Source organism: Ornithorhynchus anatinus, chromosome 15 (genome assembly GCF_004115215.2).
Source record: "Ornithorhynchus anatinus isolate Pmale09 chromosome 15, mOrnAna1.pri.v4, whole genome shotgun sequence".
In the NCBI taxonomy this organism is placed as follows: Eukaryota; Metazoa; Chordata; class Mammalia; order Monotremata; family Ornithorhynchidae; genus Ornithorhynchus; species Ornithorhynchus anatinus.
Genome location: NC_041742.1, coordinates 16150663 through 16165502, shown reverse-complemented (window position 1 = coordinate 16165502; position 14840 = coordinate 16150663). Strand labels below are relative to the sequence as shown.

The 14840-nt window shown below is 44.3% G+C and overlaps 1 protein-coding gene across 6 annotated transcripts in view; it reads left to right on the top strand.

Moving 5' to 3' along the window:
- Positions 1 to 14840, top strand: part of CNKSR2 (connector enhancer of kinase suppressor of Ras 2) — a 212742-nt gene that overhangs the window by 69821 nt on the left and 128081 nt on the right. For all 6 annotated transcript variants that reach the window (XM_029079730.2, XM_029079728.2, XM_029079732.2 and 3 more), the window contains exons 5-6: positions 7169 to 7210; positions 14168 to 14287. In XM_029079730.2, coding sequence (XP_028935563.1) covers positions 7169 to 7210; positions 14168 to 14287 — 162 coding nt within the window. The remainder of the gene's footprint in view (positions 1 to 7168; positions 7211 to 14167; positions 14288 to 14840) is intronic.

Sequence of the window (14840 nt, the reverse complement as noted above, 5' to 3'; positions counted from 1 at the left end):
TAAATGCTATGCAGCTAGAATAGGGTGAATACAAGCGTATTCAGAATATAAGGGTGCAGGAAGAATAGGGTGAGTCTGTGAGCTCCATGGGGGACCAGGACCGTGTCCAACCTGATTTGCTTGGATTCAGCCCAGCGCTTAGAACAGCGCCTGGTGCAAACTAAGTGCTTAACAAACACCATAATTATTATTACTATTATTTCAAATTCTTAAAAGGTACAGATCCAAGTATATGGACGGTGAAGAAGGGAGAGGGAGTAGGAGAAATGTTGGCTTAGTTGGGGAAGGTCTCTTGGAGGGAAAGTGATTTTTAATACGGCTTCGAAGGTGGGGAGAGCGATGGTCCGATATCAGGGTCGTGGACACGTCTTGGAGTTTCTTGTGTACTTGGTTTTAGTCGAAGTTCTTGTGAACCCCCGGCTGCATAGTCGCGTATGTAAGTATACGTGTGTGCGATTGTTCTCTCCACGCCTAGAAATTGGATCGGAGCCTGGAACTTCTAGTCTTCTCTCCTGGCCCCTTTCCACAGTCAGGCACATGGGGTGGGTTTCCCGTGCAGTGCCAGGGTGTAATTGGTGGAATATCAGGTTGAAATCAGCGGTTCAGCCGGTGACTCAGAGAGGAGGGACTCCAGTCTCCCGTGGGATGAATTAGCCCCGCTCGAGATCTTTGGGGAAAGACTTCTTCTCTTGGCAGCCCGTGGAATCGCGACACAATAATAAGAGGGCAGCAGCTTGGACTGGTGGGTAGAGCCCGGGCCGAGGAGTCAGGGGACCTGGGTTCTAATCGCGGCTCCGCCACTCATCTGGTGTGAGACCTTGGACGGGTCACTTTGCTTCTCTGTGCCTCTGTTACCTCCTTGGTAAAATGGGGGTTAAGACCGTGAGCCCCACGTGGGATAGGGTCCGTGTCCAACCTGATTAACCTGTACCTACCTCAGTGGCTCGAACAGTGCTTGGCACATTGTAAGCACTTAACAGGTTCCGATATAACAGACAATAACAGTAACAATGTTACAGACACATTCTGTGTCAGACACGTTATTACAGTGCTTGGCACATAGTAAACACTTAACAAATACCACCATCATTAATTAGTATCGTTTGCTTTTCCCTCCCTCAGCGTACTACTGGCTGTGTGGCTGAGAAGCATCGTGGCTTAGTGGAGAGAACACCGTCTTGGGAGTCAGAGGACTTGGGTCCTAATCCCGGCTCCGCCACTTGTCTGCGGTGTGACCCTGGGCAAGCCACTTGGCTTCTCTGTGCTTCAGTTACCTCATTTGGGAAGTGGGATTAAGACTGTAAACCCCACGTGGGGCAACCTGATTATCTTGTATCCACCCCAGCGCTTGGAAAAGTGCTTGGCTCATAGTAAGCACTTAACAAGTACCATTATTATTATGGTTATCATCACTCATCTCACATGGGTAGGTGATTCCGTCTGGTGGCATCATTTGCCCAATTGTACTTTCCAAGTGTTTAGTACAGTGCTCTGCTCATGGTAAGCGCCTCCATAAATACAATTGAATGAAAGAATGAATTCAGTTAACCATTCAGTTGAGGGGCCTGTCCAGCTGAAAGGGCAGAGGAGGTGAAAGAACCAAGGACAAGGAATGAGAAGCCAAAAGGCAGTCATTACAGACCAGAAGGGGATGGCATGTTTATTAATGAGGATGGTATTAAGTGATTACTGTATTCCAGGCACTGTACTAAGTGCTGGGGTAGATACAAGATGATCAGGTTGGACACGGTACCTGTCCCATATGAGGCTCAAAGTCTTAAACCCCATTTTACAGATGAGGTAGCTGAGGCCCAGAGAAGTGAAGTGACTTGCCCAACGTCACACAGCAGACAAAAGCGGCAGAGCCCGGATTAGAACCCACAACCTCTGACTCCCAAGCCCGTGCTCTTTCCATTATGCTATGCTGCCTCTCCAAGTACAAGGTTTGGCACGCAGTAGATATGATCGATTGATTGAATGGTATTTTTTAAACACTTACTGTGGTAAGTACACTGTGGTATTTGTTAAGCGCTTACTATGTGCCGAGTACTGTTCTAAGCTCTGGGGTAGATAAAAGGTAATCAGGTTGTCCCTCTTGAGGCTCACAGTCTCAATCCCCATTTAACAGATGAGGGAACCGAGGCAGAGAGAAGAAAGTGACTTAGCCAGGGTCACACAGCAGACGACTGGGGGAAACAGGATTAGAACTCATGACCTCTGACTCCCAAGCCCGGGCTTTTTCCACTGAGCCACGTTGCTTCCCATGAGGGACAGGGACAGTGTCCAACCTAATTGACGTGTATTTACCCCACTGCTTAGAACAGTGTTTGACACATAATAAGTGCTTAATGAATACCATAAAACAAAACAAACCCACCCCTCTTCCTCAAGCAGCTTGAAGTCTTGTGAAAATAAAGACACAAAAAGCCCAAGTTGAGAACAAGCCATCTTTTCTTTCGTAGATGTTTATAACATACACGTCCTTTGCAGCCCTCTGTATTGTTTTCCCCTGATTTTCTTGCTGGGCTCTGTGCGACTGGAAAATCGGGACAACACGTGTTCCCAGTCTGTGTTCCCTACAGCCAGGCTTGGAAAACCAATCTCTCGATTCCGAAAGTAAACACCCACCCCCTCCCGTCGATAAGTGAAGAGATGGAAATGGGAGAATGTTCGGGGCTCAACATCAAACTACAGAGTGTCCTTATTGGAAGGCAAATTCGAATTTCAAGGTGTGCCTATTGATGCTATAGATAATATATAAATGCCAAACCCCCCATTGATCATGGTAAAAATATTTTCCATCCACATTGCGGTCGTTGGTGTTTTCAAGTAGGATTCAGATCTCTAAGAAGAAGCTGGTGGATAATCTGAAATGAAAATCAAGTATAATAGAATGAGGAAAAACACAATTGCAACCGGCATTGAGGAGCGATGACACTTTTTTGATTAGGTATTTCCTCTAGACTGTAAGCTTATTGTGGGCAGGGAAAGTGTATTGTATACTGTTATATTGACCTCTCCCAAGTGCTTTTTTTTTAATGGTATTTAAGTGCTTACTATGTGCCGGGCACTGTACTGAACTCTGGGATCGTTACACGCTAATCAGGTTCCACATGGGGCTCACCATCTTTAATCCTCATTTTACAGACGAGGTAATTCAGGCACAGAGAAGTGAAATGACTCACCCAGTTCACACAGCAGACAAGTGGCAGATCGGGATTAGAACTCAGGACCTTCTGACTCCCAGACCCGTGCCCTTCACCACTCAGCCACACTTCCTTTTCTCCAGTGTTTAATACAGTGCTCTGCACACAATAAGTGCTCAACAAGTACAATTGTTTTTTTTTTCCTTCCCGTAAATTCTCCCCGTTCGCAGGAGCCTCATCTAAACCCCCGGTTTATGCATAGATCCGGATAATCCTATGAAGCGAGTTTATATAAAAATCCATGTGTGCAGAAATTTGGGAAGCGGAGCGTTAAAGCGTGGGAGACGAAATGTCTCTGTGTATTCTGGTGAACAGAGTAATCACAGCATTGTTTCAGAGAAAGGATAACTGATTACGATCTTGCGTGGGAGGCGAACTCAGCTGTAGGAGGAAGCTTCTAGGCACACTTGCTTTTTCTACAGAGGAAAAAGTTAAACTTTGTCTTTGCACGAAGAGTTTAACTCATCCAGCCATTTCAGAGTCCGTGGAATACTTGGGAAAGAGTGGCTCAGAGGGAAAGAAAGCAAGTAGACTCCATCCGTCAATCATTGGGATTTATCGAGCGCTTACTATGTGCAGAGCACTGTACTAAGTGGATACAAGCAAATGGGGTCGGACAAAGTCTCTGTCTCGCGTAGGGCTCACAGTCTTTAATCCCCATTGTACAGATTAGGTAACCGAGGCACAGAGAAGTGAAGTGTCTTGCTCAAGGCCACGCAGCAGACAAGAGGCAGAGCTGGAATTAGAAACCAGGACTTTTTGACTGTTGGCCTGCGCCCCGCCCATTAACAAGCTTACAGACTAGAGGAAGATACTGACCGTCTAGACTGTAAACTCATGGGTAGGGGTTGTGACTACCAATTTTGTGGTATTGCATTCTCCTAGTGCTAGTACAGTGGTCTGCACAGAGGAAGTGTGCAATAAATACAGTAAGCGCTCAATAAATACGACTGAGCGAATGAATGAACAAATACCACTGATTGATTGATAGCATCTATATTGTCGATTTTAAGGATCCGCTCTGTAGTACCGAGCGATGGGTAATGGGATTTGTTAAGCACTTCTATGGTCGATTTTAAGGAACCGATCTCTAGTACCAAGCAATGATAATGGGATTTGTTAAGGGTTTACTATGTGCTAAGGATCGTACTAAGCGCTGGCGTAGATGCAAGGTAAATTGACGATTTTAAGGAACCGATCTCTAGTACCAAGCAGTGATAATGGGATTTGTTAAGCGTTTCTATTGTCGATTTTAAGGAACCGATCTCTAGTACCAAGCAATGATGATGGAATTTGTTAAGGGTTTACTATGTGCCAAGGGTTGTACTAAGCGCTGGGGCAGATGCAAGGTAAATTGATGATTTTAAGGAACCGATCCGTAGTACCAAGCAATGATAGTGGGATTTCTTAAGCATTTACTATGTGCCAAGGATTGTACTAAGCGCTGGGGTAGATGCAGTGTAAACCGGTAGGATTTACAGGTAGAAGGAATAAGAAATGTCTATATTATTGAATTTAGTGCTTAAAAAATAGGATAAAGTAGCTGATAGGTGCAGTCCTCTAGACTGTAAGATCCTTGTGGGCAGGGAACGTGTCCACCAACTCAGTCGTATTGTACTCCCCCAAGTGCTTAGTACAGTGCCCTGCACGACGTAAGCGCTCAGTGCGGAGTTGAAAAGCTCATATCTCTGAGAGAAGAAATGAATCTCCAGACCAAAACGCCAACTTCGCTCCCAAAGGAAGACCCCCATCTAACCATGCGTAACGACTGAAAGCAACTCTTCAATGAGAGTTATTCCCGATTTTCGTGTTTGAGAAGGTTGAGCTTGCTTTGCTCAAGAGGAATGGATCTAGAAACGGTGAGAATGAAAACTCTAGGTGCCCGTGTAAAGTTCGGCAGGACAGATATTTGAACACATCCAAGGTGAGAGGATTTCTCCAGGGGAGAGAATAAATGAGCTGAGGTTCAAGTCATCAAAATGAGGTTCAATTTAGTTCAAGCTCAGGAGAAAAATGGGTTTTCATTTAGGGCAACGAAAGGGCCGTCAGCAGCGGTTGCCGAGTTACCTCCGTGGACATCAGAGGCTTAGCCAGGGCATTAAAGGGAACCCAAAATATTGAAATGGAGTTTTTCTGGGGATAATACTAATAATTGTGGTATTTATTAAGCACTTACTTTTTGCTGGGCACTGTACTAAGCGCTGGGGGGGCGGTGGATACAGATTATTTGGGTTGGACACAATCCCTGTCCCACTTGGGGCTCACAGTCTTGATCCCCATTTTACAGATGAGGGAACTGAGGCCCAGAGAAGTGAAGTGACTTGCCCATGGTCACACAGCAGACAAGTGGTGGAGCCAGGATTAGAACCCATGTCCTTCTAACTTTCAGACACGTGATCTAACCATTTGGCTATGCTGCTGCTTCTCTGGTCCAGAATATTACAATTTTTGAGCTTCCACAGATGCCTTTTAATCAGTCAGTCGGTCAATCGGAGGTATTTATGGAGCACTTACCGGGTGCAGGACACTGTACTGAGTCCTTGGGAGAGTACAATACAGTAGAGACGGCGGACATAATCCATGCCCACAAGGTATTAAATTCTTTATTGTGTACCTATGTTGTGCTGAGCACTGTACTAAGCACTTGGGAGAGTATAAAAGATAGGATCCTTGGCCTCAGTGAGCTTATAGTGTAGCTTGACTATGAACTCCCGCTCTTCTTATCCCTAGAGCCGCCACTGATTAGCTTGAAGCTCACCTTGGGCAGGGAATATGTCCGTTTACTGTTGCATCGTACTCTCCTAAGTGCTTAGTACAGTGCCCTACACACTCTAAGTGCTCAGTAAATGCAATGGAAAGAATTAGAACACAGCTGGACACATAGTAAGCACTTCAATTCCTCCTCCTCATCATCACTGCAGCTGTAGATGAAATTTCTAGTGGCGAAACAGCACCTTTAAGCAGGATTGTCTTTGGGAGATTCGTTCATTGTGGCAGTGGAAATGCAGTCAAGCCAAATTTCATTCAGTCAGTCAGTTGTATTTATTGAGTGCTTACTGTGTGCAGAGCACTGTACTAAGTGCTTGAGAGAGTACAGTAGAACCATACGCATTTCCTGCCCACAACGAGTTTACAATCTAGAGGCGAGGCAGTGATATAAATAAATATAAACCTTTCTGGTCCCTGACCATTCGGGAAAGCAGTGCTCATATGCCAAGGGTGAAATCGGGTATGTTGTGATCTCCTGACGTTCTTCTTCGTCCCATCAAAGTCTTATTGAAGGCCCATCTCCTCCAAGACGCCTTCCCTGACTAAACCCTCCTTTCCTCTTCTCTCACTCCCTTCTGTGTCGCCCTGAATTGCTCCCTTTATTCATCCTCCCATTCGCAGCCCCACAGCCCTTAGGTCCATATCTGTAATTTATTTATTTAAAGTACCGTCTGTCTCCTCCTCTAGACCATAAACTCGTTGTGGGCAATGAACATGTCCGTTGTATTGTTCTACTGCACTCTCCCAAGGGGTTGGTACAGTGCTGGGCACATAGTGAACACTAAATACAATTGATCGATTCTAATTCGATCGTAATGTCCCGAGCACCCACTGACAGAGACTCGGTAGAGTCTCTTGATGGATTTAATTGAGTGTGGTTGAAATGTTTTCCCTTTCCAATGTTTTTGTGAAATTTGGTTTGAGTGGGCAGTTAGAATCAATGTTGGGATGAAATGTGCCCTGGCCTTGCAATCTAAGCAGCTGGAGACATAACGGAAAGGTTATTCTCAGTGATATTTTTGGGTCAGGGTTTTTGCAAGGTATGTATGAATGAGTAGTGCCATAAACTCTCTCCTCATTCTTAAAATTTCATTGATTAAAATCTTAGGATGTGGACATGACCCCTTAAAAGATCTTTCAAAGGGACGTATGCTTTCCTGAAATTAACCACGGTTCTTTCTTCTTGCTTTCAGGATTGTACGGTGTACGAAACAGAGAACAAAATTCTTCATGTGGTGAGTCTCTCTGCCATCCTTGGCAATCTTCCCTAGAGGAGGTTGCCTCTCTTCTTACTTTCGTCTCTTCCTCTGTGTTTCTTCTCAATCTTGGGGTTTTCTAATAATAATAATAATAATAACATTAGTATTTGTTAAGTGCTTACTATGTGCCGAGAATTGTTCTAAGCACTGGGGTGGATACAAGATAATCAGGTTGTCCCACATAGGGCTCACAGTCTAAACCTGTTTTCTCTAGAGCAATAATGAAGTGGGTAAGACACACACACTTTTCATCTATTTCCCTGTTCTTGCCTTGTTTTCCGAGCGCTTCTACTTGTTTCGTTGGTTCTTGCAACTGCCCTGAGCTGTAACACAATAAAAAATTGGCCAGCCTAGCAGGAATGCTGTCATCCCTCAATCAGTCAATTAATTCTATTTATTGAGCATTTATTGTGTGCAAAGCACTGAACTAAGGGCTTGGGCAGCATGAAATAGTGAATAGAGCACTGGCTTAGGTGATAGAGCACGGGCCTGGGAGTCAGAAGGCCCGAGTTCTTATTCTGCCTCCACCACGTCTGCTGTGTGACCTGGGGCAAGTCATTTCTCTGTGCCTCAGTTCCCTCGTCTGAAAAATGGGGATTAAGACTGTGAGACCCATGTGGGACAGGGACCATGTCCAACCTGTCCAACCTCAGAGCTTAGAATAGCGGTTGGCACATAGTAAGTGCTTAACAAGTACCATAATTATTAATATTTTTATTATTATTATTATTCTTTCTGAGCACCCCTCAGTGGGTCTGACACTCACTTGCTTGACAATTGCCGGGAGGGAGGGTGTCGATTTCACTTCCTACATTCTCATTTTCTTGTCGGGAAATCCAGGACATTGGGATCCTGTCTCTTCTGACACTCAGGTAGGTGGTAGAAAACTGAGAACATGCTGTGAAACTCTGAGCGAGGCTCTTGATAAATACAGAATTTGGCATTATTAGAATAGTTAATGAGGGAAGCGACTTTTTTTTCCCTATTTGGAGTTTGGACTTGTCATTTTCAGGAGATATAAAAGCTCTAAGTTGAAATAAACAACCGGGCATTTAGTACTCTGTGACTTTTATTTTAAGAAGTTCTTTTGTGGTGATATGAAAAACAATAATCTGTAAAGCTATAAAATGCCACGTGTTGGATTTTAACGATCTCTCTTCCCCCCAGAAGCTCGATATTAATACCGGAAGTGGGGCGGATTCTGAGTAATTATTTTCTCTCTGCATTTTAGGCAACAAACCTTATCGTAGCGTAAGGTTGGCAAAGCATTAAAGGTCTTGTGAAACGCCCCCTTTCCGCTAAGTCTTCTCACTTCCTAGGCAATTTCCTCCCTGTAAATAGTGACGGTCTGGGGGAGCAGTGAGAATCAAGGTGGTAAAAGAAGGCTGCGGTGCACAGTTCTGAATTGCATAGCAGTCGATCAGTTGCACTGATTGCGTATTGGGTATGAGTACAAAGTGTTTGGAACAGAACTGTAGAGAGAGTAGGCTGTAGACTCTAAATTATTAATTCCTTGTGGGCAGGGAACTCTCCCAAGCGCTCAGTACAGTACTCTGCACACCCTAAGCGCTAAATAAATACCAGTGACTGATTGATTGGGTGTTCAATAGGCATGTTCCCTACCCTTAAGGAGAAAAGCCAAGAATGAATAAAGTATTTCAGGAGGAAAGCAGGATTGAAATCTCTAAGCACAGCTCAGGCACGCTTTTGGCTTCGAAGACCTAAACTTCGCATCTTCCACCCTTATGTAAGAGAACATTCTGGATAGCGTGCGACGGTGGAACTGTGGAAATATACTGGGCTCAGTTAATAAACGGTCTCGGAAAACTCGGTGTTAGGCTGTCCTGTTATGTTCAGTTAAGGAGTTTGTTGTTCTTGACTGGTAATAAGCCTAATCTAATTCCTTTTGTTTGCTTCTCTCATTTTTAAAGGCTTTTTAATGAGGAAAAACAATATTAAAATTGCTCCAATTTTCATAGCCGAAATCACTGCTAAGATCTAAGAGGTTGTTCCCTCGGCTTTATGTGCCTGTTATTGCAATTCTGACCTTCCACCCACTGCTAGGCTTTATTGAAGAAACAGAATAGCTTCCAAGGTCAAGCCTATCAGTTCGTTCCCGGTGTAGAGACTTGTGCACCCAAAATAAACAGGAAGTTGTTAAAGTGCTATTTCTTCAACTGTTTATGTACAGCAAGGGAAAGTAAAACAAACTACTCTCGAAATATGTGTTAAAAACCAATACACATCCTCCTGACTTCAGCTGAATTAGCAACAATGTGACAAGTTTTCAAGAACAATTAACTGGAAGGGTTCCCACTATATAATTGTTCATGGGATGGGTGCATCTGGAGGAGTTTGGATCCATCAGTGTGAAACAATAATAGATATTAAAATCAGGACATGGCAAGCAGAGGCAGTTTAGAGGAACAGATCCTTGAAACCACATACGTAACCTTTCGGTATTTTGCTGCCGAATGTAATTTTAAGACCAGCACAGTTGTCTGGAATAATCATTTCCCTACCACGTGGTAGTCTTATAAAAATCAATTTAAATAGCCAAGCAAAATCCCAAAGGGTTTCTCTTGAATACGAAACATTGAAAATTGATTTTTTTAATATCTGGGTTGAAAGAAAGAAAATATTTGGGTTGGGAAAAGAAAAAGGAGAGTAATTCATTTTGAAAATCTAGCTGTAAATTTAAAATCAGCATGACCTACTGGAAAGAACCTGGGCCTGGGAATCAGAGGACCTGGGTTCTAATCCCAGCTCCACTAGTTGTCTGCTGTGTGACCTTGGGAAAGTCACTTCACTTCTCTGTGCCTCGGTTCCCTCATCTGCAAAATGGAGATCCAATGCCTGTTTTCCTTCCTACTTAGACTTGAACTCCATGTGGGTCCTAATTAGTACAGTGCTTGACCCCAAGTAAGTGCCTAGCAAATACCACAATTATCTATTATTATTATTAGCAAGTTTGAATAGTCATTTAAAGCAATAACAGGAAAATGAGACTTTTGTCTCTCCCAACTGCCTCTCCCATTGAGTAGCAGCGTGGCCTAGTGGATAGAACATGGGCCTGAGAGTCAGAACAACCTGGATTCTAATCCCGGCTCCTCTAAGTCTCTGCCGCGTGACCTTGGGCAAGTCACTTCACTTCTCTGTGGCTTAGTTACCTCATCTGTATAATGGGGATGAATAATAATGTTAATAATAATGTTGGTATTTGTTAAGCGCTTACTATGTGCCGAGCACTGTTCTAAGCGCTGGGGTAGACACAGGGGAATCAGGTTGTCCCACGTGGGGCTCACAGTCTTAATCCCCATTTTACAGATGAGGTAACTGAGGCACAGAGAAGTTAAGTGACTTGCCCACAGTCACATAGCTGACAAGTGGCAGAGCTGGGATTTGAACTCATGACCTCTGACTCCAAAGCCCGTGCTCTTTCCACTGAGCCACGCTGCTTCTCATAGCAGCAGATGAAGACTGTGAGCAGATGAAGCAGCAGATGAAGACTGTGAGCCCCATGTGGGACAGGGACTGTGTCCAACCTGAGTAGCTTGTATCTACCTTAGTGCTTAGAACAGTGCTTGATACATAGTAAGTGCTTAAAAAATACCATTATTAGTAGTAATAATAATAATTAAAAAATGATGCAGTTGTTATTCAGAACATTTGATTTATCTGATTCAATTATAATAATACTGGTATTTATCAAGCGTCTGAAGGATCTGAAATACAATTAGACATGAGACCCGCCCCACAAGAGATTTACAATCTAAGAATAAGAGGGCGGGGATTGGTGGCAGTAGTACGAGGAAGGCGAAACCAAAAACAAGGGAGAAGACAAAGCTAAAAAAAACTATTACGTGGGGTGGACGACCATTTTCTTTAACGTCCCTGTGGGGCTGAACATAGCCCCGTAATCACAACAGTCACAGCAACACCATCCTTCCACAAATGACAGAAGCAGCATTGCCTAGTGGAAAAAGCACGAGCTTGAGGGTCAAAAAGATCTGGGTTCTAATCGTAGTTCCGCCGCTTGTCGGCTATGTGACCTCGGCCAAGGCACTTCCCCGTGCCTCAGCTACCTCATCTCTAAAATGAGGATTAAGACTGCGAGCCCCATGTGGAACGGGGACTGTGTCCAATCTTATTTGTTTGTACCTACCCCAGCGCTTAATACACTGCCTGGCACATAGTAAGTGTTTAAGTATCACTAAAAAAATAAATAATAGCTTCCCGATCCTCAGGTGCAAGGTTCCCTTTGAAAGAAGCCAGATGAGACATCCGAAGTCTACAATCTGGATATAACTAAGTCTTACGAATATGCCATATTCCTGAACTGTAATATGGGGATTCAATATCTGTTCTCCCTCTTATTTAGATACTTTGACTGTGAGCCCCCAGATGGGACAGGGACTGTGTCTGACGTGATTAACTTGTATCTACATCAACAATTGACCCATAGTGATTGCTTAACAAATTATTTAATCTCATTAATTTTACCCGCACCAGTCTTACCCATTTTATACATTCTGGACAATATGTTGTATTTCTCATAGGTGGACACTCAGTCGTGTGAACCATAATTTCAGCATAATATCTCTGTGGCCCTTAATATTCAATAGTTTTAGACTTACTGTCCACAGCACCTGTTGATAGCTGTGTGTATGTCGTGGAAATCAACTTCGTTTAGGTTTCTACAGTCCACCGGTTAAAAAAAAAAAGGTCTAAAGTCTTACAAAATCAGGACTCTTCACCGTAATGAACGGTCGCCAGCTCAAGCAGATTCATAGCGTTTTATTGAATTTCCATTTAAACTGCAAGTAAAGCACATTTGTAAAGGTTGAAAGTCGCTCTCCTGGAATCCATTTCAAGAATTACTCGGCCTAGGACAAAGCACAGAAATTACTGTAGAGAGGATGTGCTTAAGGGACGGGCGTGGAGAAAGGATTCATTTTCACCGTCTGACAAATAAAAAATGAATAAAAAACAATCCACGGAGATCACTGTGACGATGTAACTGACAGGAGAACGACACTTGGAGTGGATGAATTTTTTTCAAAATTTTCTCCTCCAACACGCTTCTCTTGCAGAAGGGCCGGTTAGCAGAGAAGTTAAGAGGAGACGGGACAAGAGGGAAGGAGAAGATTAGGAAAGTGGGGGCCTGAACCATCCAGAAGAGTAAATGCCAAGGTGTTTATAAGCGCTTACTATATGCCAAGCGCTATGCTAGGTCCTGAGGTAGATACAAGATAATCATATCAAACACAGCTCCTCCCCCTCAGGGGCTCATCACGATGTAATAGAAAGGGGGAACCGATTCCTTATTTGCAGAGAGGAAACGTGGGCATGTAATTCATTCACTCATTCAATCGTATTTATTGAGTGCTTACTCTGTGCAGAGCACTGTACTAGGCACTTTAACTCTGCACATAAGAAAACATCCAGTTAACACAGCTAAACTGTTGCAAAATAGACCTTAGGTAACAAAAATATCTGGTACTGGGGGAAATAGGATTGAATATTTATTAGCGTGGAGTATGCCACTGAATAAAAAGGGATGAATAATCACTATACGTGAGAAATAAATCACAGCAGAACAGAAATGAGCAGTGGGTCAGATTGGTAATAGGCCTACGCTCACGGGGACCTAAATAATTGTAGCTTAGAGATAAGTAACATTAGATTTCGCACCTATCGATCTGATGTTTGCTCCTCACCTAGCCTCTCTCCTTAGGTGACCTTGGGCAAGGCACTTCTCTGTTCCTCTGTTCTCTCCTCTGAAATGGGGATTAAGACTGTGAGCCTCAAAGTCTTATTGAAGGCACATCTCCTCCAAAAAGCCTTCCTTTCCTCTTCTACTCCTTTCTGCATTGTCCTTACTTGCTCCCTTTATTCATCCCTCGCTCCCAGCCCCACAGCATTTATGTTCAGATCTGTCATTTATTTATTTCTATTGATGTCTGTCTCCCCATCTAGATTCTTAGCTTATGGGCGGGGAATGCATCTGTTATCTTGTGATATTGTACTCTTCCAAGTGCTTAGTACAGTGCTCTACACCCAGTAAGCGCTCAGTAAATACAATTCACTGACTGACTGGCCTGAGTGGGCCCATCAGCATCTATAATACTGGCCTGCCCTGTGCCTTGTCATCATCAAGGAACCGCCACAGGCTGAAGGCGGGACACCCTCGGTGACATGATAGGCGGAACTGTGAAAAAATTGCAACCTGTTTTTGTTGAGTCCTTTCTCTACTCTGTCTTAAACTCAAGATCATTTTTACAGGGGTGTGAATAGTGACAGTCAGCGATGTCAGGTTCCCCGAGGATTGGGGGGACGGTGTCACGACATCACCAGCTCTAGAGAATTCAGAAAAGGGCTGGATATTTTTAATTCGCTTGCCCGCTCTGAGTCACCTCTTGTGTGAGAGCGAGAAGACCCCTGAATCATGGAGCTCTTGAGTCAGAACAGGATCCCAGCATTTCCGTGCTTGAAAATAACTAGCTCCCTGCTCCAAACACAATGATAATGATGGTACTTACTAAGTGCTTGCTTTGTGCCGAGCACCGGGCTAAATAGACGATAATCCGATCGGATACAGACAGTCCCTCCTGTATGGAGTTCAAAGTCTAAGAGAGAAAGAGAACAGGTATTTTATGGGGCTCCCAGTCGTAACTCCCATTTTACAGATGAGGTAACCGAGGCCCAGAGAAGTCAAGTGACTTGCCCAAGGTCACACGGCAGGCAAGTGGCAGAGTCAGAATGAGAACCCAGGTCTTTGACTCCCAAACCCATGTTTTATCCAGTAGGCCACACTACTGCTCATTAATTGAATGCACAGTTGAATAAATGTGGAGACGTTGGGACCAAAGATGGGTGACTTGAAGTATTATGCATCCAGATAATTTACAGTCATCTTCCGTTTGTTTCCAGTGTAAGACTCTCTCCGGAGTGTGCGACCACATCATCTCTCTCTCCTCTGACCCTCTGGTTTCACAATCTGCTCACCTGGAAGTGATCCAGCTGTCCAACATCAAGCCAAGTGACGGGCTGGTAAGATGGACGCGGCAGATCAGAACCCCCGGCCACTAGAAAGCTACCCGGGCTAGGAAATTGTCCACCGTGAGGGAAACGAGTCCACCCTCAAGAAAGAAATGGGTTTATTTTGGTGGTGGGTGGCCTTTGCCCAAATAGGGAATTTCCGTGGGAGTGACCAGCGCTAACTAGGGGGTGTCTAGGGAAATGGAATGGTGGTGGTGGTCATGGAGAAACACCAGAAGAGCCCTGACGCCTGAGAATTCAACCTCAAATGATTCCAAATTATGGGGTTGTCCCTTTTTCGTAATAGTATCAGTTAAGTGCTTACTATGTGCCGGCACCATACTAAGTGCCGGGGTAGATAGAAGCTAATCGGGTTGGACACAGTCATGGGTACCTTAAGGAGCTCGCAGTCTTCACCCCCATTTTGCAGATGAGGTAACTGAGGCACAGAGAAGCAAAGTGACCTGCCCAAGATCACATAAACCGAGCCAGGATTAGAACCCAGGTCCCTCTGACTCCCAGTCCCGGGCTCGTTCCACTAGCCATGCCACTTCTCGAAATCCCT